This window comes from Myotis daubentonii, chromosome 5 (genome assembly GCF_963259705.1).
Source record: "Myotis daubentonii chromosome 5, mMyoDau2.1, whole genome shotgun sequence".
NCBI lineage: Eukaryota > Metazoa > Chordata > Mammalia > Chiroptera > Vespertilionidae > Myotis > Myotis daubentonii.
In genome coordinates this window covers 59,246,985-59,271,627 of record NC_081844.1, presented here as the reverse complement: position 1 = coordinate 59,271,627, position 24,643 = coordinate 59,246,985, and the positions used below count along the sequence as shown (strand labels likewise).

The following is a 24,643-nucleotide window of genomic DNA, read 5'->3' as shown; positions in this document are numbered from 1 at the left end:
TGGATGGAGTGTTTGTGTGAACTAATATAAATTCAAAGTAAACATCATTACATAAAAGGGTACGGTCTTTTTTTTCAATAGTTTTGTTCATTTCAAACGGGCCGGATCCGGCCTGCGGGCCGTAGTTTGCCCACGGCTGGTCTAGTCTGTGGTGATAGAAATTGAAATAGTGGTTGTGTGTGTGTGTGTGTGTGTGTGTGTGTACATGCTGTTTTGATTGGAAAGGGACCAGAATGATACACCTGGGTAGTAGTTACATGGATGTACACACATGTAATCAGTGTACTTGTGTACTTTACTGTTTGATGTTACATCTCAGTTAAAAAAAAATATACTGCTTGATCCAACCTCTTGCCAGGCTGTCAGTGGTTGGGGCTGGAGATCTGGTCAAGATCTAGTAAATTCCACAGATGACACACCAGCCCTTGTCCTAACGGTAGAGACCTCTAGCTTTTTCAGTTTGTGGACTGTTCTACAGAACAGCAATACCCCAAGATGCTCCCCAGCCCACAAAAGGGGTGTGTGGTCCAGTAAGAGGCCACTATCTAGGCCCTTCAAAAGACTGACGGTGAACATTGAAATAGTAAAGGCTGTAAGTCCTACAGCAAAGAAACATGTGTATCCCAGCTGTCTGAAACTTAACCCTGACATTCTTTTAATTAGTATCTATTAACACCGTATTAGAATAATTGCCTTGTGTTTAGACAGAAGCCTGGTCAAGGCCCGCCCCCTCCTCCCAATCAGGTGATATGTACGCCACCTGCTGGTTTTATTGGGTATGAGGTCACTCACTCTGGAAGCTTCTATTTTCACTAAATGTACTCACAATCCAGAGTTCATTGTGAAGGTGCTCTTGATTAGAGTTTTTCACATTTAACAGACCAGGGACTGAGCAACATAACTTGCCGTATTCAGTTACAAAAGGAAGTTTTTAGTGCAAGCTCTCAACCTGTAAGTCAGACCATATGAATCAGCACTGGATACCAGTGTCCAAGACAAGGAAGTGAGCATTTGATTAAATGAGAGCCAACAATGAGTGCAAAGGCCTTCAGAATTCTTGGATGTTCTAGAGTAAATACCTATGATATGCTTACAAAGGCCTTTACAATTCTAGGACATTCTAAAGTAAATACCGATGAAAATAAATTTAATTAGTCTTTTCTATTTATTCTCTAATTTGAAGTCTAAGTTATTATAACAGACTTGTTCAATATCTAATAGACTGATGAGCTAGGCTATAATTCCATCTACACCCAATGTTAGACATTGTCGCTTAAATTGTTACATTTTACTACTCTTGATCCTTGAGGTTATAATTGTTTAAATTATATTGTAATTGATTTGGGGAGAAGAAATAAAAGTAATATATAGAACCAGAAATGTGGTAAGTTATGGTAAAGTACAATTATTTGTTTTGTAAAGAGCTTATACTACATATTCTTACAGACTACCTCACAATATAAGAAGAAAGTTTTAAAATATTTTCTACAAATAATCTTACAAAATGTGTTCTATTTTCCTGTATCAAAACAATATATATCACTAGCAGAGAGTTCTTTAAAACCGCCGTTTTGCCCCAGTGGCTAAAGGTTTAAGCACATACGCAGTTGCTACCTGACACTGGGTGGGCCAAAGAGAGAGGTCAGTCAATTTCCCCCTCTTCCACTCTTCACTTCATCTCGTCACATCTAGATTCCTCAAGAGATCTCTAAAGAAATCCCTGCCTTCACAAGAGATCTCTAAAGAAATCCCTGCCTTCAACTCCATGAGCAAAGGCAGCTGGGTGTGCCAACACCTACCTACTAGGGCTGTGGTTGGCAAACCGCGGCTTGTGAGCCACATGTGGCTCTTTGGCCCCTTGAGTGTGGCTCTTCCACAAAATACCACATGCAGGCGCGCGTACAGTGTGATTGAAACTTTGTGGCCCATGCGCAGAAGTCGGTTTTTAGCCTGGGGCGAGTCTATTTTGAAGAAGTACTGTTGATATTTGGCTCTGTTGACTAATGAGTTTGCCGACCACTGTACTAGGGCAAAGGTGCCAAGGTCCAAACCTCAAAGTTAAGGGAATAAATTCCTATTTTTAAAAAATTTTTACACAATAAAGTGCGATTTTATTTTATTTTTTTAATTATATTTTTATTGATTTCAGAGAGGAAGGGAGAGGGAGAGAGAGAGAGAAATATCAATGATGAGAGAGAGAATCATTGATCAGCTACCTCCTGCACGCACCACACTGGGGATTCAGCCCGCAACTCCGACTTGTGCCCTTGGCCGGAATCAAACCCAGGACCCTTTAGTCCGCAGGCTGATGCTCTATCCACTGAACCAAACCAGTAGGGCCCTAATTTTAAATACTAGCAAATATTTGCAAATGATGCTATTCTCAAAGAAACATGCCCTTCGGTGTGTCAGCCGTGCTGTGAAAGGCTGTTTAGATTCAGCTCCTAGAGCAGTATTCCTAGTATTCAGAGATCAGTTGCATCAGAACGTGTAACAATATAAATACGCTGGTTTCCAGGCTTTTCCTCAGACCTGTGGTTTGTGAAAGTAGGGCTCAGTCCTCTGCATGTATAACGTGCCCCAGACAGAGGTGCTGGTCCAATCCCCTGTGGAGATTCTTTGTTCTTAGTGCTGATGATGGATCCGCTCAGAGTGGCTGATAGCGGTGAGGCACAACATCTGAACTTATAAGAATTCCACAGGCTACGTGAATAAGTGCAAGGGTTGAGAACTGCTCCAAGAGATGGTTAAAGAAGGGGGGAGGAACTGTTTGCCAATGGATTGTTTGTGAATGTGGAGAAAGACAGGCAAACATATTAACCAAATTTAGAGTAATTATTCGTGATGGATGCAGGAAATCATTCATGTGAATAAAAGATTGAATGCCATGACCTCTCAACCTAAAAAAGGTTCACAGTGACATTTCAGTGACCTGAATTCTTAACCCTGGCTGCTCTTTTAAGAGCAGTGAGCTGTTCTGGGAGTGAGCTGTTAAAAAATACCAACGCCTGGGTCCTACGCCAGACCAATTAGATCAGAATCTTCAGGGGTGGGAAGAGGTGAGGCCTGAGCTGCCACTTATCTTAACAGTTCCTGGGGCGACCTTGTGTGCAGCCAGCCTAAGCACCATTGCTCTGTGACATAAACAGTTTGAGTCACCTGCTATTGTTACATCACAAGCAGTTCAGGTTCGCTTCTAGACCCGTTAGAAGAAATGAATGCTTGGCACTGTCCTATGATCTCTTGTTCCCACCTCTTAAACCACCATCTTTAAGATTTACTGTTCTATTTATAAAAGCGGTTGCCACCTGCTTTCTTGCCATACTTTGTAGCAATATATTGCTTAGAAGAACAAAGGCCAGAAAGTTAAATAACTTACAAATTTGCTAGTTAAAATTGGGGGGCATGAGGGCAGGCGTGCCTGTGGAATCCGTTGCTTGGCAACTTTTGACGAGCCCAGTCAATTACTTCTTGCCACTAAAAGGAAATTAACTCCTCATTATGCAGAGGGCTTGAGAAGTCACCCAGAGCAGGCCATCCATAGCCATGTCGCACTTTCTCTACTTGACTCCACAAATTCTTCTGCCCTTTAGCCCTCTTACTTCTCAGGAGTTTGATCTGATCAGACGCAAGGCTGGGGCCTCTTGGCAGAATGAAACGAGATGGTCAGATTCTTCTCTGACAACCTACAAGGGCAGTTACCGGAGGAAAGAACTGGATAAATCCACAAGCAGCCAGTTTTGTTTGGAAGCGGGAAAGCAGAGGCCTGAGAGTCGCCAGTAAGACTTCTTTGTAATTTGCACCTGAATATGTCACTATAATAGGCAAGAATGCTATTAGAGAAAGAGGGTATTGTAAACCCGGGAGAAACTACTGCATATTTTCCTGCTGTAAATGTCAGTGGGAAGAAGAGCCTAAATGTCAGTTATCAGCTGAAATTATGATTGTCTGTAGCTTAGTACTTGTAAAATTAGAACTACATACTCTTGAAAACATGAAAATATAAGTATTTTATTAAACTGTAGATATTTGGTGTTCTCTGCTCAGCAAAGTGGTGCTTAGTTTTACCACTTTTAGCTGAAAAATTCCCCCAGAGCAGGAAGAAAGTTGACTAATCCTCCTTTGCTCTCCATTTCCTAATGTCTATCAATAATTGCAGTGTTGAGGGCCCGAAACACAGTTTCCAAATGTTTGCTATAAGTCAAGCCCTATGTTGAGGCCCACCAAAAAAAAAAAAAAAAGTATTTTCAGTTTAATATGGTACCTGAAACCACAGAGCTAAGTAATCAGCACAGGGAGGGAGATGCTATCAGTGAGGGGCAGTTGTGAGAAAGATCTCAGTGAAGCAGGTTTTGGCTGAGCTGGTCTGGAAAGTGGGGAAACCACCCTGCCGGAGTGAGGGTGCACAGAGGGAAAGGAGTGTTTAGTCCCCAATATAATCAGAGAGCTGCAGGAAACTTACATGGAGATGTGGGAAAACACGAGGACTCATGATGAAAGATGTCCCTCTGTGTGTTATTTGTCAACTATCTTGTCCAAATTCTGGAAATCTATTTGAAAAATCAATTGGCTATTGGCTCTGACTTGAGATGTGAGGACTCACTCAACTAAGACCCTAATAAATATTAGTTATATTGCCTTCCAGGGCTATTCAAATGATCAAAACAATGCTTAAAGCTCAGATGTCTCAGAAAGGCTTACCGACTGGGGGCCTTGTCTGGTTTATTCCATAGTCTCTGCATCTCTAATAGCTCTCAAGTATGTTGATACTTCAATTAATTTGGGAAGCACCTAGGCTAATTCTGTGAATTTCAAGGCATCTCTTGGCCAGATCGGGGAATCTTTCCAGTACTGCGGGGGTCCACTCTAAAAACAAACAGTTTGAAAGCTGGTATCCAAGTAGATAAATAGTTTGAAAGCTGCTATCAGAGTAGGCAAGAGTTAATAAATAGAAAAAATGCAGAAGTTGCTAGTGAAAATGTACAGGACTTGGAACTTCTTTCTTATTGAGATCATTATGTGAATCATTCCAACCAAGGTGCCCTGTGACATTGCAAACCACAAAGAACACAAGCTCGCGAGGTTCACCTGTTTTTTTGGAACCTCAGAAATGTAAATATATCCTTTGCAGAATGGCTGCTTATTCTGTTACAGGCTAAGCCACAGCAAGGGTTATGAATGAAGATGGAGGGATGGAGGGCAGATTCAGCTCATCTGGAAAGTGCTGGTTATAGTTTAAATTTGCTTAAAAAAAAAATCTTTCTCTTAGTTAATTTTAGCCCCAAAGACAAATGTCTTGAGTTAGGAGCAAAAGCTGTTTGATTAAAATTTGGGAAGGCCGTGAAGAGACATTTTTACTCTGCTATAAAATCAGATGGTCCAAGGGGGATTACTGAATAAAATATGAAGTGACTGATCATTTAAAATGTCAGGTCAGGAACATGTTGAAGTATATAAAACATAATATTTTTTTTTCATCACATACATTGGATACCCATATTGTGCAAGATGGAGCAAAGGTGGTCATTTGGTTCTGAACCAGTTTTAACAGCAAATATGGAAAATTCATAACCACGCAGGGAAAAAAAGCTCCTGCCTTTTGGGAGCGTGGAAGTGAGTGTGGTACAAAACTTACACTCCTGTGGAATATTGGTATCAATTCCAGTTGTCTGCCGAGGTTAAAATAAGGGAAAAGTTGCATTTTGGAATTCCGAAGACAAAAGTATGGCACAAGGATCAATGTTTAGGCCTCGGTGCTCTGTTTATTTATTAAATTATTCATTTATTCATTCATTAATCAAATATTCTTTAAGATCCCACTTTGTGCAAGGCCTTTTAGGCTAGATGCTGGGGCTGGGGCTGGGGCGGGGGCGGGGGCGGGGGCGGGGGCGGGGGCTGGGGCTGGGGCTGGGGCTGGGGCTGGGCTGGGGCTGGGGCGGGTGCTGGGGCTGGGGCTAGGGCTGGGGCTAGGGCTGGGGCTGTGATGAAACATCCGTGGGCCTTTTCTTCACGGAGCTTACAGTCTGGTGAGGGGCAGCCACCTGTAAACAAGCCATCTGTGCTTTGAAGGAAAGGAATGGGGAAGTTGGTTAAAAAAAAAAAATGGGTGGCAATTTCTCACAAAACTAAGCACAGTCGCACTATAAGACCTGGCAGTCACGCTCCTAGGTATTTACTTCACTGATTTGTAAATTTCTGTCTGCACAAAACCCTACACGTGCATGTTTATAGAACCTTGGACACATGACGCTCACTGAAAGAACCAGACACAGAAGACAAATACCGCATGATTCTCTTTGTAGGAGGGACCTGGAGGAGGCAAATGCCCATAGACAGAAAGTAGAATACAGGTCACCAGGGGCTGGTGGGGAGGAGGGAACGGGAAATTATTATTCAAGGGGCACAGAGTTTCTGTTGAGGATGATGAAAACGTTCTGGAGATGGTACTAGTAATGGTTGCACAACACTGTGAATGTGCTTAATGCCACTACATTGCACATTTAAAGGTGGCTAAAATGGTAAATTTTATGTTATGTCCATTTTATAATACCTTGGGAAGGACAGGACTTCCAGAATGCAATCCTCCATAAAAGCAGAAAGATTCTGGAAAAAATATTATCAAAATCACCTCTTTCAAAATTAACCAAAGGTGTGCAGCCATCTGAGGAGTGTTTTCCAGGAAATCTGCAAAGCTTTGGTAAGAACAGCAGGGTTTTTGGCATAGGAACTTGGCCACTCTCATCCCCTTGATCGTTCTTGAGAATAATGGTTCCTACACATGTTTGATCATGAGAATGATCCATTTTGTTGAAAATGATGATTTTTAAGCCACTCCCCTTAGAAAGTCTGATTATGAGGCACCAGTGAACCTGTGTAACGAAAGTTGACTTAAGGGGCGTGCAGGATTATGGTTGGGAGTGTGGAAAGGGGAAGAGAGGAAGCAAGTTTCAGAAATTAAATGAAAAGATCAGCGGAGATCCCTCTGAAGTCCATAGGCTGTGACTTCTAAGTCCATAAACTTATAACTTGTTTCTTCTGTTTGCTTTCTTCAGGATGTCATCGCCAAGGGCCTCTGCCCACAGCCCCACCCTCTGCAGGGCTGGTCCCCAAGACACTGCAGGTGGTAAAGGTAGGTGTAGCCATCAGTCTGAGCAGACCCTTCGGCAGGGCTGCCCTCATTGTAATTTCTAGGTTCTTGATTTGAGTCCATATGGTTTCCATTGGCTGACGACAGACAAGGTGTCTTCAGAAGGAAAACGAATGTATTCTACGCTGGGTCTGTCACTCTTAGAAATGACAGTCACTTTAGAGAAACCTTTTCCTCCTCCAATTAGTCCCCAAATGTAACTTGGCCAGAGCATGGAGCTCTAGGTAATGTAATCTGAGATTTCCTGGGTGCATCAAAGAACTAAAAAAAGAAACCAAAGCTATAAACCACCAGCTAGTAAATGGTATTTGCTCATCTGTAACCACCTCCACCCTGTTTTAGTTAAATTAGGGTAACGCTGGCTGCTATAATAGATAAACCTCCAAATCCCAGGGACTAAAACAAGAAAATATATTCTTTTCTTTATTTAAAGGCAAATATGGGGGTTTGGCAGGCAGATCTTCCACATGGTGATTTAAGGGTACAGACTTCATTCATCTTGGGGTTCCACCATCCCCTGGGACCCCAGAGTCCTTTGACTCTAGCTGGCAGGTGGAAATGGCATGCATTTCTCACACTCACATTCCAATGGGAGAAGTAGTCACCGGGCTCCACCTAGATGCCGAGGAGTTCAGAAATGGATTCCTCCTGGGGCAGCACCTCCTGGTACCAGCCACACACACTGCAAAGAAATAGCTGGCCATCCTGCTGCACACTCTGATTCTGAGGAAGAAACAATAGGCTTTTCTCATATAACTTCCATCTCAGGGTTAAATCTTTGAAGGTTTAATAAGACTAATGTCTTCAAATGAGAATTGTGTAGCACTTTAGGAAACTTTCTGGAAATACCTTTTTGTTGTCGTATTTAAAGCTTGAAGAGGTATGTGTGTTGGGAGGGGTGTGAGAGGTGAAAAGCGCTACCCTGCAGCCCTATGGGGTTTTCTCCTGTAATGGAGATAAAGGTTTATAACGGCTGCCTGGGATGATCATTGTTCTGCTGGCTTTCCTAATGAAATTGGACTTTTATGGGACTAGCATGTTTGAGATGGGTTTTATGCATTCCTCTGTGGTTTGTTGAGGCAGAAGGACAGGACAGCTAACCATTTGTGCAGTTGTTAAAATCAGGAAAGACTTACTTTCTCCCCTCTGAAGTAATGAACATAAAATTGAAACACACTACATCGTTGAGAGACAAGACTGAGCTGGGGACCAGGAAATTAAACAGCCTGGTCACATCATTCATTGTAAGCTAAGGTGACAGCGCATCTGATCTGAGTAGCACCAAGTACAATCCTATTACATTTATATTCTATTTGTGCCCTTCAGAATTCTGATTAACCCGCTGATCACCTGTGCCCTGGGGGAACTGAGAGCCAGCAGTCCCACGGTCAGATGGGGGAAGGGAGGAGAGTATTTCAAGGGTAGTAACACGAGCAGCCAAAGCAATAATTTACCTCTATATGACAGGTATGACTTTGTTTTCCTATCCTCTCCCGTTTTTATGGTGAAGTGTTGGTAGGAGGAAATGACGTAAGTGTATATATTCATAATGATGACTTCTTAATAGATTTCTCCCAGATGGCTTTTTTCACTCTCTTCAGGTGGTCATTTTGATTTAAATGATAGCTACAGCAGGTCCCCAGATAATGTGTCGGTCAATGTCGTTTCCTGAAAACGTTGATGAGATGCTGTAGGAACTTCCTCTTGCTTATCTGAATCCGCCTCCAGCAAAATTGGTTTTGTTATACATCGTTTCACTTAAAGGTTCAGAACCGCTATCCACAGAGTTAAGTGAGGACTTACTGTACTCGTTTCATTAAGAGGTGACAGTGTATCAAGGCAGAATTATGCCATTTGGCCACAAGATAACTTCTCCTTGTGCTTCTTTTGTATTTTTTCTATCTTTTCTAAAAAACATTTTTATTGATTTCAGAGAGGAAGGGAAAGGGAGAGAGAGATAGAAACATCAATGATGAGAGAGAATCATTATTGGCTGCCTCCTGCATGCCCACTACTGAGGGCTGAGCCCACAACCCAGGCATGTGCCCTGACCAGGAATCGAACCATGACCTCCTGGTTCATAGGTCAATGCTCAACCACCGAGCCACACTGGCTGGGCTCCTTGTCCTTCTTTTCAATTTTCATTGTTTAATGTTCGGATGATCAACTTTAATCTAATGAAAGGAGTTAAAGCATGAAGCCACGGGTCAAATTGTCAACACAGGCCAACTTTATAAATATGCTAACCACTGGTGGAAAGTGGTCTGTTGATGGTCTCTTTGTAGAATTGTATCTATTCATATGAATATGCAAATCAGATGGGCAGGGCTTATGTTTGATTCTCGAGGTTATCATAGCAAAAAAGTTCTCAAATTCCGTCTCACAACTGCCTTCCAGACAATCAGTAGTATTTGTTCTGCCCACCTGAAGGTGGCTTTCCTTTTGCATTCCATCAATTTCTTTCCATTTTTTTTTATTTGGCTGTGGTTTTCCCCTCCTATGGCCCCAGCATATGCTCATCTCTTATATTTAAAGAACGAAGCAATAGCTAATAACTATAAAAGCCAAGTGTCGTAAAACTGCAGTACAACAGAAATTGATACACCATTCAACTGTGCATTTACACTCTGCAAAAATAGATTCTAGCAAGTTGTGTTCACTCCTAAAGTTTCTCTCCAGCAGAAGCCATTTATGAGGAGCATGGCTCAACGCAGGCTGGCGGAGCGGGTGCAGCACTCACTGGCCGCCCCTGTCTCTTCTCTTGTTCTTAGCGCTATCCCTGTGTCCCACACCTGCACCCCTCTAAGACGAGCCCAAGTTACCCTTGCAAAAGGCTACATGGGCCTCTTTTATTCTTGCTGGCCCAGGAGATGTAATATGTGTCAGGGCAGAGGTTTGAAATGGTACGACCGCATCAAAGCCCAGGTGTGACCATATGTGTAAGATCTCCTTGGGAGAGTCCCTGACTACAGGTCACACATTCCAAGGGTCTGAAGCGGCGCCCTGGAACTGTTTTTGTTTGTTTGTTTGTTTGTTTTGTTTTTGTTTTGGCATATACCCTTTTACAAGGATGACAGTACACAGGAGAATATGGGCGAGAACCAAATCATATTCCAGGAGGCGACATCAATATGGTTTGTCATGTTACTTCAAGAGCGTTTGTGTCCATTTTAAACACCCCTTCCTTCCCTCCCTCTATCCCCACTTTTTATTTCTCTGTGAAGCCTTCTCCAAACCTCGAAAGACTTCTAAAAGCAAAAGAGCTCGCCAGACTACCCACCAATTATGCCTTCACACGGGGGAAGCTTAACGCCTAAACAAGTCGATGTGACTTCTGTTTCCCGTTGCACTTGCCATTAGCCTTTTTCCTCACCAAGGCCTTTCAGGCCTGTCATGACTGTGCCCCTGCCTCTCTTTCCAGGGTCATGCTGTGCCTTTCCTCCCTTCCGCTCACTCTCTTCCAGTTACTGTGGCTTCTTTTAATAACTTGAAACCAAAGCCTAAACGTGGGGCCACCAGGGAAGACTCACCTCCCCCGCAGAGACCAGGGCAGACCCCGGAATGGACGCTCCCCCTCACACAGAAACCTAGCTCTCACCCGTCTGTGTGTGTGTGTGTGTGTGTGTGTGTGTGTGTGTGTTTGTGTGTGACTCCACACGGTCCTGCCTCTGTCAACTGAGTTGTTTCTCCCCTGAGGCTCCGCACTCCCACTCCCACCATATGCCCAGGGACAGGGACGTTCTTGTCCTTTCTCCCACCTCCCACGCCCGTTGCCTGGTGGGGACTGACTACCACCTCCCGCTGTCCAGGCCCTCCCAGTCCACTCTGGTGAGGGCAGAAGAGGCTTTTCGGGCTTTGGCATGTGTGTCTTCGCTGTCTGTTCCCAGGGCCACACGGGTTTGCCTTCCACTGATCACAGAGGGAAGCTGCCCCTGTGGGATGGCTGTGGACGAGGAGGGCCCGATGGGCAGGGTGCCCTCACTGGAAGGTGCCCTCATCCCTCCCCCTCCCACCCCTCCCTCTTACCCTCACTGTGGAGCTTGACAAGCGTGGTGGCCGGCCAGGGCATGCAGTGAGGGAACGAGGTGACTTAGAACAAGCCCCACTCGCCCTGGGGTTCCCACATTCACTGCTGGTGTGGGGGCTGTCACAGCAGAGGGACCTTCGGATGCTGGCTTTAGTTTGTTTTCGGGCTAATTTGCATGCCTTGCTGTGGGAAGTGCATACATTTCTTTTAAACTACAGAAAAAAATAAAGCTCCCATTGGCCACCAGGAAATCTAGAAAGCCTGGTAAGCAGTTTGCCTGGGACTGAGGTCCTCACCCCGTTAAAATGACAGATATGCTGGGTGACTGCCAGCAGGCTCTGGAGAATTCCTGAAGCGACGCACCCCCCCCTTCCCCTCTACCCTCCCCCCCACACACACACACACCCCGACCCAGGAATACCAACCTCCCTCTCAGAGGTCGGGAACTTTGCTTTGCAATCTCTATTTTGAATTAGGAAACCATCTAATAAATGGTTAAATGTGTTTGCCAGAAAATATTCAAGTCTAAGGCAACAGTTTCCAAATTCCCCGCAGAGATTGGACACAAGGGGACACTGGCAGCGAGCCTGTTGTGAAGAAGGTCACAGATGCCACCTGTCACCGTGCGCACTTTACTGTTCAAGCATCACTCCCACCAGGAGGGGGCTGCGTGTGCTTTGCATGTGAACTTTTTTTCTTCTTTTTTTAAAAAAAATGTAGTTTGGCCATGTCTTTCATAATCAAAGGCGAGCATCTTTTTAAAAAAAGAATCCTTATTGTAGAAAGTGTTACATATGCCCCCTTGCCTGGGAACTTAAAGGGAGCGCTGCAGTGGGCAGTGCAGTGACTTCGGTGGGCTGTGTGAGCAAGCCCCGTGTCTGCCTGCCGGGCGGGCTGGGGTTAGGGGCGGAGAAGAGGAGAAGAAGGCAAAGCATTGTTTTAGGTCTGTCCTTGGTTGTGGCTCACATGTAGTTGGGATGTTGCTGGCCGGTTTTCCTAATCTTTTCCTGCCTTGCTTCAGCCATCTATAAAATACAATAGCACTCCTTCTTTACCTGCAATTGTGAAATTAAGGCCGATGAATGAATGTCTTACTCTTTTACTCACAACTTAAAATTTTTTTAACCCATAGAGAAGTTGAAGGAGTAGTACAAACAGTATTCACGTACTCTCACCTAGATTTACCAGTTGTGAGCATTTTGCCACATTTGTTTATATGTAGTTTTATGTCAGTCTCTCTCTATTGATGCTTGTATAGACTTCTTTGCTGAACTATTGGGGGTAAATTACAGACATCAAAACAGTATGCCCTTCAATACTTCAGCATGTGCCTCCTAAGAGTAAAAATGTTCTCTTACAGAACAATAATACTATTATCACATTTAAGAAACGCCACTCCATATTGACAGAAAACTTTTTAAAAACCTAATATACAGATCATTAAATGCCTTCATCTTTAAAATCTATTGGAGAAGATCTTCTGTATCATCTATCCCAGTGGTTAGCACCTCCTGGTTTTAAGGCAGTTTAAAAAATCGGATGAAAGCTCTGGGCCCTTACCTTCGGAAAAATATCTATAAGGACACCCGGGTCCCTCCGGGTGACCATGGACTCTAGGTTAAGTGTTGTTAATCTTTGATCTAAAGTCTCCTCTTTTGTGTACGTACAGTGTAAGATCACATACTCAGAAAGATAAGAACAGTTTGTCTTCGCTTTCCAGCATTATGTTCTGTGTTCATGAGGCTCCATTTCATGAAACTCAAAATTTCAAGGAACTCAGATATGGGTAGGCGGGAGATCATATGATCCCCAATCTGTGAAACGGACACGGAATCTCAAATACAGCTGTGAGCTGTGCTGTGACAGGCACCCCAGAGGTGGACTAACCAGTTAGAAAATCTAGAAGAATACTTCCAGACTTGAGCTTCTCCAATTCTGGAAGAGCCCATGGTCACCAAACCATACTTGCTTTCCTGATAACTTACTTTAAGAAACCAAATACCTGTAGCATCCCATCAGGGTGGGCACATTGAAGGGCCTACTACATAAAGGTGGACTATGTTGGCAGTTACTAACACTGTTGTTTTTATCCACAAAATCACCCAGTTTGATTACAGTTTTAAGACAAGGGAGTGGAAGCACAGAGGTGGATACACACAAGCAAACTAGGATAACATTAGATGTCCTTTTGGAAAAGGTTAGCTGGAACTGCCAAGGTCAAGTTGCACTGTGGGCTCTATTTTGTCAACTGAGCACTCCCAAGGAAAAAAAAAATCATTAGCTAACCATACTTCAACATATGTGAGCTTGCTGGTGTTCCTTCCTCTTCATAAGCAGACTACGAACATGAGGGACATTTCTAGCTCAGTTAGAAAAATGACCGATGGACATAAATGTGTAAATCCCACATGCAAAGGTTTAGCAAAAAAATCTAATGCCTCTCTCCTCCATAATCTACCAGATGCCTCAATATTACTCTCTGTAAAACTCTAATATAGTGTCATTTCATGTACTAACTAATGATCTACACTAATAAAAGAGAAAAATGGTAATTGGCGTACGACGATACCCTTTTCATTGGCTAATCAGGGCTATATGCAAATTAACTGCCAACTATGATTGGCAGTTAACTGCCAACTAAGATGGCGGTTAATTTGCATATGTAGGCACAATGCAGGGAGGCGAAAGGGAAAGCAGGAAGAAGCCCCCTGCCACTGACAGTGATCGGAAACCCAGCGGGGAGCTAAGAGCTGGGGGGCAGGGCAAAGGCGGCCCTGGGGCCTTTGCCCTGCCCCCCAGCCATGATCGGAGAATCAGGCGCCTTTGCTGCCCTGGCCAGTGATAGCAGGAAGTAGGGGTGGAGCCAGCGATGGGAGCTGGGCACGGTCGAAGCTGGCAGTCCCGGGAGCTAGGAGTCCCTTGCCTGGGACTAAAGCAGAGCCCACGATCGCGGGGCCGCTGCAGCTGCGGGTCCCCACTGCCCGAGCCAGACGCCTCAGCCAGAGGCGTTAGGCCTGGGCAGGGGCGGAGCCTGCAACCACGGGGAGCTGGGGGTCCCCTGCCCAGGCCTGACACCTCTGCCAGAGGCCTCAGGCCTGGTCAAGGGGCCGATCCGGTGACTGGTGATCGGAGGGTGATGAGGGTCAACTCCTCTGGCCGAGGCATCAGGCCTGGGAGGGGGGCTGAGCCTGGGATTGGGGGGATATGATGGTCCCCTTGCCCAGGCCTGAAGCCTGGGTCAGAGGCGTCAGGCTTGGGCGGGGGGTGGAGCAAGTGATCAGAGGGAGATGGGGGTCCCCTGCCCAGGCATGATTCCTGGGCCAGAGGCCTCAGGCCTGGGCGGGGGCCAGAGCCAGTGATCGGGGGGAGATGGGGGTCCCCTGTCCAAGCCTGACACCTCTGGCAGAGGCGTCAGGCCTGGGCAAGGGGCCGATCAGGTGATCAGAGGGTGGTGGGGGTCTACGCCTCTGGCCGAGGCATCAGGCCTGGGCAAGGGGCAGAGCCAGCAATCGGAGGGGTCTGGGGGTCCCCTGCCCAGGCCTGATGCCTGGGCGAGAGGCATCAGGCCTGGGCTGGGGGCAGAACCAGTGATGGGGGGAAATGAGGGTCCCCTGCCCAGGCCTGACACCTCTGTCAGAGGTGTCAGGCCTGGGCAAGGGGCCGATCCTGCGATTGGAGGGTGATGGGGGTCAATGCCTGAGGGCTCCCAGTATGTGAGAGGGGGCAGGCTGAGCTGAGGGACACACCCCCCCCCACCCAGTGCACAAATTTCATGCACCGGGCCCCTAGTTATCTCATATAACTTTTTAACAGAAGGTGACAAAGAACTAGTTAAAGCCTCTGGCAGGATGACAGGATTTATAAAGGTTAACAGAGCTTTGAAAGGCTAAGGATTCATGACCAATGGAATAATCAGAGTTAATTGTGCAATATAAACTTCTTGTCCACCAGCTTTCACTGTAGGTGGGTCTTTCTTGAATTTAGCTAAATAATTGTTGGGCTCTTTATTTGACTTTAGTTTAAGATATTTTGTTTTAAAAAGCATCACTGTAAAATAACACAAATCACAATGAGTATTTGACAAGTGCTATTCCGTTTCCTTGACTCAACCCTAATGACCAGGCCCCATCATGTTATGCCAACCCCTCCCCCCCCCCCCCGCCTTTTTGATCAGTTTTTATTTGTTTTAATCAAATTAAGATTTTGAGAGAACTCAACATGATTCGTCATTAGGGAAATGCAAATTAAAATCACAGTGCGATACCTCTTCACATCCATAAGAATGATTCTGATCACAAAGACAGTAACAAGTGTTGGTGGGGCTGTGGAGAAACTGGAACCTTCATTCATTGGCTGTGGGGACATAAAATAGTACAGCCATTTTGGGAAACACGTTGACATTTTCTTTAAAAGTGGAACAAATTTAGCATAGGATCCAACATTTCCACACGTAGGTATTTACTTTCTTTTATCCAATAAAAATGAAAACATATGTCTACACAAAGACTTCCCACATGAATGTTCACTACATCATGATCCATAAGAGTCCACATTGGAAATAACCCTTATGTCCATCAACTGGTAAGTGGATAACAAAATACGGTCTATTCAGACAATGGAATACCACTCATCAATAAAAAGGAATAAAATACTAAAAAGCGGCAATGTGGATGGGCCTCAAATACATGATGAATAAAAGAAGCCAGACATGAAAGACCACATGATGTATGATTCCGTTGATATGAAGTGTCCAATAAAGGCAAACCTATACAGAAAGAAAGTGGGTGAGTGGTTTCCCTGGGACTGGAGAGAGTAAAGGAGATTAGCCATAAGGGGGCATGAGGGATCTTATTGGGATAATGAATATGTTCTACTACTAATTTATGGTATTATGGTGACAGTTGCATAACTTGACATATTTACTCAAAATCATTGACACATACACTTAAAATGGGTGGGTTTTATGGTATATAAGTTATATATATCAACTAGGAACTTAATCTGCCAGGGATAAAATATACACCAGAGCTGCTTTAGACCTTGAGAAAATTTTATAGCCCCAGAATTTCAGCATGGTCTTGGTTCCCTCCGATGCTAAGAGTTTAAGGTGCGTATCATAAAAGAATGTTCCAGGCAGAGAAATCTTTACCCCAACCTGTGGTCCTACATCCTGCATGTAAGGAGCTTGGAAATCATCACTCCATCCTGATAACAGGTACAAAGCTGAACAGACTGAAAAATCAGCAACTCTTCTCAGATCATTCAGAGAGCGGTGGACCCAGGGCAACCACTGTGCCCAAAATTGGAGAGACAGGAGCCACAGGAGACTCACCCGCTACCAGCCAGGGCGGGAATATCGGAACTGTAATTGACAAACTGCTGGAGGCTCAACGTGGACAAGCCTGGGAGTTAAAAACTCCAGGGGGACCCAGGCAGGGGGGAGTCCCTACAGTATTGTAAGATTAACTTCCAGGAACTCGACCAGGATCCTAGAATAAACATCAGAGAAAAATCACCTTTGTGTTTCCAGCAGAGGGAGGGGAAAGGAGCCATTTTGAAACATTTCAGACACTGTTCTTAATGAGGTCTGCCCTCAGGAGAAACTAGGCAACCAGAACTTAATCTGCCAGGGTACCATCACAGCATAACTGAGTGGGGAAGGGGAATACCCACCTCCAGCCCACTCTAACTATCGGGTCCACCTAAGAGGGGAGGGAAAACAAGCACTGGTTCTCAGTCCAGAGGCACAGACCACTTAAGACCGAGACCTAATCATAGGATCCCGTCAGGAAAACCTCATAGAGAAAGCCAAAGGGCATTTGGAACGGAATTATTCTGACATTTTTAATTATAAGCTCATAATTTCAATGTCTCCTTAGCTGTTATCAGCACCACTTTCATTTTAAAATAAAATTAAAATGTGTACCATACCGCCTTGGCTGAGTAACTCGGGTAGAGCATCATCCCGATAACACCAAGGCTGGGGTTCAATCCAGGTCAGGGCATATATACAAGAACCAACCAGTGAATGCATGAATGACTGGAACAACAAATCTCTCTCCCTCTCTTGCACACAAATACAATAAATAAATTTAAAAGTTAAAAAAATAAATGTGTTCTTTTATTCAAAAAACGTGTTACACCCCTCCCCCCCAAAACCCCAGAATGTTTACTATTAATTAACTCTTAGTCACAGTTTTGTCTTCCCTGACTCTTACTTTTCTGTTGGTCAGATTCTAAAAGGAAGTAAGTGGTGTGAGTACTACTTGTTGGGAGTGTAGGAAATTTTATGTTCTAACCCTGGGTTTAAGCCTGGTTTCTCCTCTTTGTTTGCATGCAGGACTATTCCCTCATATCACCAGTTCCTTTAAAAAGCCACATGATGTCAAGCACAGAGTGGTAAGTCCAACATTCCTCAATGATCATTTACTTGTAGAGAGCTTAAACGATGGCACACCATTGCTCCTAGGGGAAATGCAGGGTCAGTTTCCCATGAGCCTCTGCTCACAGCATTTTCATTAACTGAACAATACGTAAATTTGTTTTATGTGTGTTTCTGTTCAAAGACACCTTATTGAATATATATTGTTGATTCATTGAACTTACAGCCAACAGCACTATAATTCATGCCCAAGTGAAAATTATATAACACGTATTTTCTCTGTAAGGCACATCACAGCCTTCTTGTGCTGAGAACACTAGACAGCACTGAGTGGGGGGCAGTTTAAACAAATAAATCAAGAACAAAAAGCATAAAAGTTTAGAAAATAGGGCACTAAATAGATCCCAACAAGAACACTTGTTTACAGCATGAGAGCTGCAACAAGAGGGGAAAAGGTGTCCTGTTGTCTGACCTTGACTGAGAAGGTGCATGTCAAGTGACTCAAATTGTTTGCCTCTCTGTGCATGTCCTTGAAAGACCTCAAAAGTGCTGGGAGTATTAACTTGGGGTTACAAATAAATTTTAATGAGTAGGCAAACTCACAAATATGAAATCCATGAATAGTAAGCATTGATGGTATTCATTTCCTCTGCCCATTTTCCTATTAGGATGTTTAGCTTTTCTTATTGATTTGTATAAGCTATTTGCATATTGGGATAGAACTCCTCTGCCGATCCTATTTTATAAATAATTTCCCCAATTTTGTCTTTCCCTTTTACTGTTAGTGTCTGTTATTATAATGGCTTTTGGCAACAGTACCAAAGGGCCTTTTGAATGGGGAGGACAATGCTGGAAAAGACTTTTGTTACATTTCTATGGTTGGGAAAGTGATTGCTAGTTTATTTTTATCTCTCTTCACAGGCACACCAGATTCTGTTTCGTGATCTTTCTTCAGTGACCCCAAATTATGAAAAACCATGTAAGTCCTACCCTAAACCATCACTTTGTATTCATGTCCTGCCTTTAGTTTATTATTTTTAAATGTACTTTCATATACATTTCACCAAGATTCACCACTTCTTTTTTTTATTCTTTATTTTTTTAAAAAAAATATTTTTTATTGATTTCAGAGAGAAAAGAAGAGGGAAAGAGAGATAGAAACATCAATGATGACAGAGAATCATTGATCGGCTGCCTTCTGCACAACCCACATTGGGGATCAAGCCTGCAACCTGGGCATGTGTCCTGACCAGGAATCAAACCATGACCTCCTGGTTCATAGGTCCATGCTCAACCACTGAGCCACGCTGGCCAGGCTGCCTTTATTTTAATTATCTTCATCTGATATTTTTCATCCCATTCTGAGTCTGAGGCTGGTTAAGGTCTTTTGCATTTCTGCCTCCTTCCCTGTCACCACATGTGACTTCATTGTCCCTCTCCTGACAATAAGGACGGTAGGATGCAGAAATGAAGGAGGGAGAAACCCCAGAGACGTGCCAGCGCAGCTCTGAAAAGAGCAAGCATGAGAAGGTGGTGGTGGTGGCAGAGGTGGGGGTGTGGTAGAGTATAGGGAAAGATTTGAAACTATTAATTAAAAAAGGTTTGGGAAAATCAGTAAACTTGATTTGTTCAGACTCTTGGAGCTTCTGTTTACTGTAAGCACTTACCCCCTGGCTGTCTGTGTTTTCACGCTAGATGTGAGAATGAAAAAGCCAGCATCCAAGAACCTGGTGAAGGCCAATCAACGGACAGTCTTCCTGAGATGTGTAAGAATCTTTTTACCTCTCACCCAACAGTGGGTCCCCAGGGTAGTGCCAGTGGGTGTGCCTGTTGGTGTGGCAGTGCGGGTGTTAGCGTGTGTGTGTTACTTAGCATTGGAGTGAAAGTATTCCCTAATTTACATTCAAGTGACAAAGGCATGTAGACTGTTCTGAGAAGCGGTCTGCCTTAAAGCACTGTGAACATTTCTTGTCTCCAGCTTTCCAGTGGGAAGCAAGCTGCAAAGGGGATTGGAGTTTCTCTTGTACTGTTCAAATTTCCACCTGTGATTGGCTGGGTCCTGCCTCTTGCAAACAAGGCATTAAGTTCTCAGACTGTCCTCCCCTGGGGGACCCACATGGGTGCCTCGTGTCCTGGGCGCACACTCTTTTTTTTAAAAATATATTTTATTGATTTTTTAAAGAGAGGAAGGAAGAGGGATAGAGCGTTAGAAACATCGATGAGAGAGAAACATCAATCAGCTGCCTCCTGCACACCCCTCACTGGGCATGTGCCTGCAACCAAGGTACATGCCCTTGACTGGAATCGAACCTGGGACCCTTGAGTCTGCAGGCTGACACTCTATCCACTGAGCCAAACTGGTTACGGCTAGGCGCACACTCTTCATGTGGCTGTTCTGGCACCCGGCATCTACTGTCCCCATGCCCCCTGACATGGCCCTCTAGAGCAGGGGCTGCTCTGTCTTGCCTGATCAGACTTTCTTAAAGCCCATTAATTTTTTTAAAATTTAAATTCTTTACCATGTAAAGTAATACTTAAGTCTCCCTTTTCCCCCATTGACCTCTCCCCGGCTGCCCCCACCCCCCAGCATATGCCCTCACCCCCAATCTGTGTTCATCGGTTATGTTCATATGCATGCATACAAGTCCTTTGGTTGATCTCTCATCCTCTCACCCCCCACCTTCCCTCAGAGGTTGGACAGTCTGCTTGATGCTTCTATAACTCTGGTTCTATTTTTGTTCATTGGTTTATGTTGTTCATTATATTTCACAAATGAGTGAGATGATGTGCTATTTATATTTTTCTGACCGGCTTATTTCACTTAACATAATGCTCTCCAGTTCCATCCATGCTGTGGCAAATGGTAAGAATTCCTTCTTTTTTACAGCAGTGTAGTATTCCATTGTGTAGATATACCACCGTTTTTTAATACACTCATCTGCTGATAGGCACTTAGGCTGTTCCCAAATATTAGCTATTGTAAATTGTGCTGCTATGAACATAGGGGTGCATATAGCCTTTCTGATGGGTGTTTCTGGTTTCTTGGGATATATTCCTAGAAGTGATTATTGGGTCAAATGGAAGTTCCATTTTTAATTTTTTGAGGAAACTACATACTGTTTTCCACAGTGGCTACACCAGTCTGCATTCCCACCAGCAGTGCAAGAGGGTTCCTTTTTCTCTGCATCCTCACCAGCACTTGTTTGTTGATTTGTGGATGATAGCCATTCTGAGAGGTGTGAGATGGGACCTCATTGTCGTTTTGATTCGCATCTCTTGGGTGATTAGTGACTTTGAGCATGTTTTCACATGTCTCTCGGCCTTCTGTATGTCTTCTTTTGAAAAGGGTCTATTTAGGTCCTTTGCCCATTTTTTGGTTGAGTGGTTTATCTTCCTTTTGTTAAGTTGTATGAGTTCCCTATAAATTTTGGAGATTAAACCCTTATCGGAGATAACATTGGTAACATTCTCCAATGCAGTGAGCTTTCTTGTTGTTTTGTTGATGATTTCTTTTGCTGTGCAAAAGCTTTTTATTCTGATGTAGTCCCATCTGTTTATTTTCTCCTTAGTTTCCATTGCCCTAGGAGCTGTATCAGTAAAGATATTGCTACGACAAATGTCTGCTATTTTGCTGCCTATGGCTTCTTTTAGGATTTTTATCCAGTAGTTTTTAACAGTATGTTAAAAATGGGACTCTTCTTATGTCTTAGAGTTCTGGCAGAACCTCTTAGGGAATGAGTTGAAAGAATAAAAACTGTTTTCTGCAAGTACCCTACTGACTTCACCTCATTTAATATAAACGTTACAACTGCTTTTGCTATCCTATTACTTTTGGCTATTAAGATTTCTCTAAATTAACTTAAAACAACAACAACTCAGCCTTATTCTAAGTAATTATACAGGATGGGGCAAAAGTAGATCGATAGTTGTTCGTAGGGAAAATAATGCAATAATTAATAAATAATACTATGAGAATAAACTGTGTTTTGCATACTCATACCTGTAAACCTACTTTTGTTCCATCATGTAGTCACAATGCTCTACGTTTGGTATGTTAGTCATGTGAATTAGAAACAAGAAAACCTGACCATTGAAATATAAACTGTTATTCAAGAACCACCAGTTCTACAGAGATATCACTCTGAAAAGTGCTAGCTATGGGCACCAACTTGCTAATCTGATGAATTTAGCTAACGGGACAGGTGTTGGAGGGCCCACCTCGGTTCCCAGGCCTATTTAACGGTGGTCTTCCAGATAGAATGCATTTTTCTTGATTTTTCTGCTGTTGTGCCTGGTAACTTTCAAGCATGGGAAGGCAGCAAGGAGGCCGGCTGTGGAGGGAGGTATTTGGGGGCATTTAACACTGGGAAGTCCACTGACCATTATAGGGTATGGCAGCCAGGGACCTCCTTTGCTGTAGGGTTGGTACATGCCTCAAGGAAGGGTAGAGGATTTCCTGAAAGTATAGTTACTGCTCGCTGGCCTCCTGGGAGCTGCTTGGGAGAATCATTAACTATAGTTAAATAAATAAATCCTTCTTGCTGCATGGAGTTGTACCGGGGCCAAGCAATTCCACTGCCAGCGCCTGCAGCTGCTCTGGGCAACAGTTGCCTTTCTCTTTGCTTCCCTGACCCCCTCCCCTAAAGAGAATTTTCTATATCACAGTAGCTTCTTTTAAATCAACAATTCCTGACAAATTAGTGACATTACATCCTGCTCTTGTTTTTACGGCGCAACAGCAAACTAAAAGTACACACACACACACACACACACACACACCACAATTCACATGAGGGACTTCTTCAGGAAACATTGGGCCTATGGGTTTTCTTGTTTTTTGTTTTTTTGAGAGAGAGAGGAAGGGAGAGGGAGAGAGAGTAACACCGATCAGCCGCCTCCTGCACATCCTGCCCTAGGGATCAGGGATTGAGCCCAAAACCCAGGACATGTGCCCCAACGGGGGAATCCAACCAGCAACCCTTTGGTGCATGGGATGTCATCTAACCAACTGAGCCCCACTGGCCAGTGACGGCCCACAGTTCTGACCAAAAAATAAATCAGGACTTCTTACTTACTAGATAAGGGAAAAATCTTGATTTTTAAATAGATGCTGTGTTTGGGAGGAGGAAAACAGCTTTGAGATATAAAACGTACATATTCTTGCATCAGCCACAAATAGGGATTGAATGAACTTTTCAACCATCATTAACAACATTCTCATTTTAAAAAGTATTTGCTTGGTGTCTAATGCCTTTGATAGGCAACTTCTACATATTTACATTTCTGGGCCCAATCTTCAAAAAGTTCATGATGTAACAGTGAAAGCAGAGAAACTCATCCCACCTGGCAATGTCCAGACCAAAGGAATGGTAGGGAACATGGGGAAGAATCTTGCCGCTGAAGGATAGTTAAGGGGCGATAGAGGAGCAGTGGACGGGTGGGTTAGTGGTTCCAGGACTTCTTGCCTCGTTTTCTTTCCTCTTTTCCTCTTATTGAACTGGCCGTCCTCACAGAGACGGGGCGGGGCGGATGAATTAGGAAGGTTAAAGGAGCTGGAAGAAAGAGCAGGAACAACCCCAGCTCCTGCTCCTGAATGATGCCTGGCAATTTCATTCCCAATTTTGTGCAAATAGTAACCTTTGCGGTTGGGCGCGTGCTGACAACCGGGCCATTTTTCAACAGCCACGGCAGCCTTGTAATTCCGCGAACAAGCCTGAATCGTCCGAGGACTCGGATGCTGATCAATACTACGTTTACAGCCTGGGAGGACCGTTATGGTAATGTCTGAGCCGGAAGACAAAGCCACAAAGCCGCGCGCCCGCCCGGAGTTTGCCTCATTACAGACTTGGAGGTAGGAGAGGGCCTTGGACTACCTGCGCCTTGGCAGGCTGCCTTTCTTGGACCCTTCCCTGGCCTTCGAACGCCTTCGTCCCTCATTTTTTCCCTTCTCTTTATTGGAAGAGGGGACAAATGTTATCGTTACCATTATTATTAAAGTTTCCTTTAATATAAATGTTGGCACCCCACGTCTCTGCAAGAATTACAGAAACGGTGTTGGGCCCCTACACTCTAGGCTCCGGCGTCCGAGAGCCCATCCTTTCGTCTGGGCGCCGGGGGCACAGGGGCGTGAGAAAGGCGCGTTTGTATTGAGAGTGGTGGCCCCACGCCCCGCAGCCTAAGGCGGCCACATTGTCCTCCGAGCCAGGCGCCGCCAGAAGCAAATTGGCTCTGGCCGCCGGGCAGGCGGGGGCGACCCGAGTCCAGGTGGGAGCGGGAGCTTGGGGTCCCGGAGTGTGGGGGGCCACGCCCCCCCTCCCGCCACCCCGGCTCTCTCTGCAGGGACCCTGCTTCCCCAAAGCCCAGCCCACGGCCCGCCCCATCCACGGCTCCGCCCCTCGCCTGGGTCTTCTTCTCCACCCTCCTCCCCTCTGTTGGCCTCTCTGCTTCCCAGGAGGTCGTCGTCGTCGTCATCCTCCTCCTCCTCCTCCTCCTCCTCCTCCTCCTCCTCCTCCTCCCTCCACGATTCTCCTCCCCCCTCTACGACCCTTCTCCCCCTGCAAGCGCCCCAAGATCCCATCCGCCCCCACCCCGTGCGCAGCGCGCTAGAGGGAGTGTGTGTGTGTGAGGGTGGGGGGGGGGAACCCTGGTTCGGAGACCCTGCGCGCAGAGAGACCCCGCTGCTGTCTGGGCAGCACGGCCCCAGCAACTGCAGTCGCGAGGGGGGCGGAACCACGTGTGATCTGGAAAGTAGCCCCCTCCCTGCCCCCCCTCCCCCCCCAGCTGCTCTCGGGCCCCTGCTTCACTTACTCCCCTTACCAAGACCATCCTGTCCTTGTTATGACTGATGTTGAATTGAAACGATAAGATAATTAAGTCACACCATCACCCCCCCCCCCCCAACAAAACAAAACAACACAACAAAACCTGCTAGTGGTTACTTTTGTTCTTTAGCCCAGGTTAGGCAAAATACACTCCTGGCCAGCCATCTGGCCTCACTCCCGGGTCCCTTCGTATGGTTTCCATTAAGCTCGCCAAACCCTGCATTGGAAATGCAGCCCTTGGAGCCACTCAAAACCTCCAGGATCTG

At 44.9% G+C, this 24,643-nt stretch overlaps 1 protein-coding gene across 1 annotated transcript; it reads left to right on the top strand.

Moving 5' to 3' along the window:
* The first annotated feature begins 3,546 nt into the window (after positions 1-3,546).
* On the top strand, positions 3,547-23,499 carry C5H4orf51 (chromosome 5 C4orf51 homolog). Its single transcript, XM_059695315.1, has 6 exons — positions 3,547-3,779; positions 7,053-7,129; positions 17,515-17,573; positions 18,478-18,535; positions 19,252-19,322; positions 23,239-23,499. The coding sequence occupies exons 1-6, from the start codon at positions 3,547-3,549 to the stop codon at positions 23,335-23,337; spliced, it is 597 nt and encodes a 198-aa protein (XP_059551298.1). The 3' UTR covers positions 23,338-23,499.
* Positions 23,500-24,643: the final 1,144 nt, after the last annotated feature.

Bases quoted from the DNA above. Each gene is read 5' to 3' on its own strand.
- C5H4orf51 (XM_059695315.1), top strand. From the start codon at position 3,547: ATGTCGCACTTTCTCTACTTGACTCCACAAATTCTTCTGCCCTTTAGC. The intron at 3,780-7,052 runs GTAAGACTTCTT...TGCTTTCTTCAG, and splicing joins CAGAGGCCTGAGAGTCGCCA to GATGTCATCGCCAAGGGCCT. The intron at 18,536-19,251 runs GTAAGTCCTACC...TTTTCACGCTAG, and splicing joins CCCAAATTATGAAAAACCAT to ATGTGAGAATGAAAAAGCCA.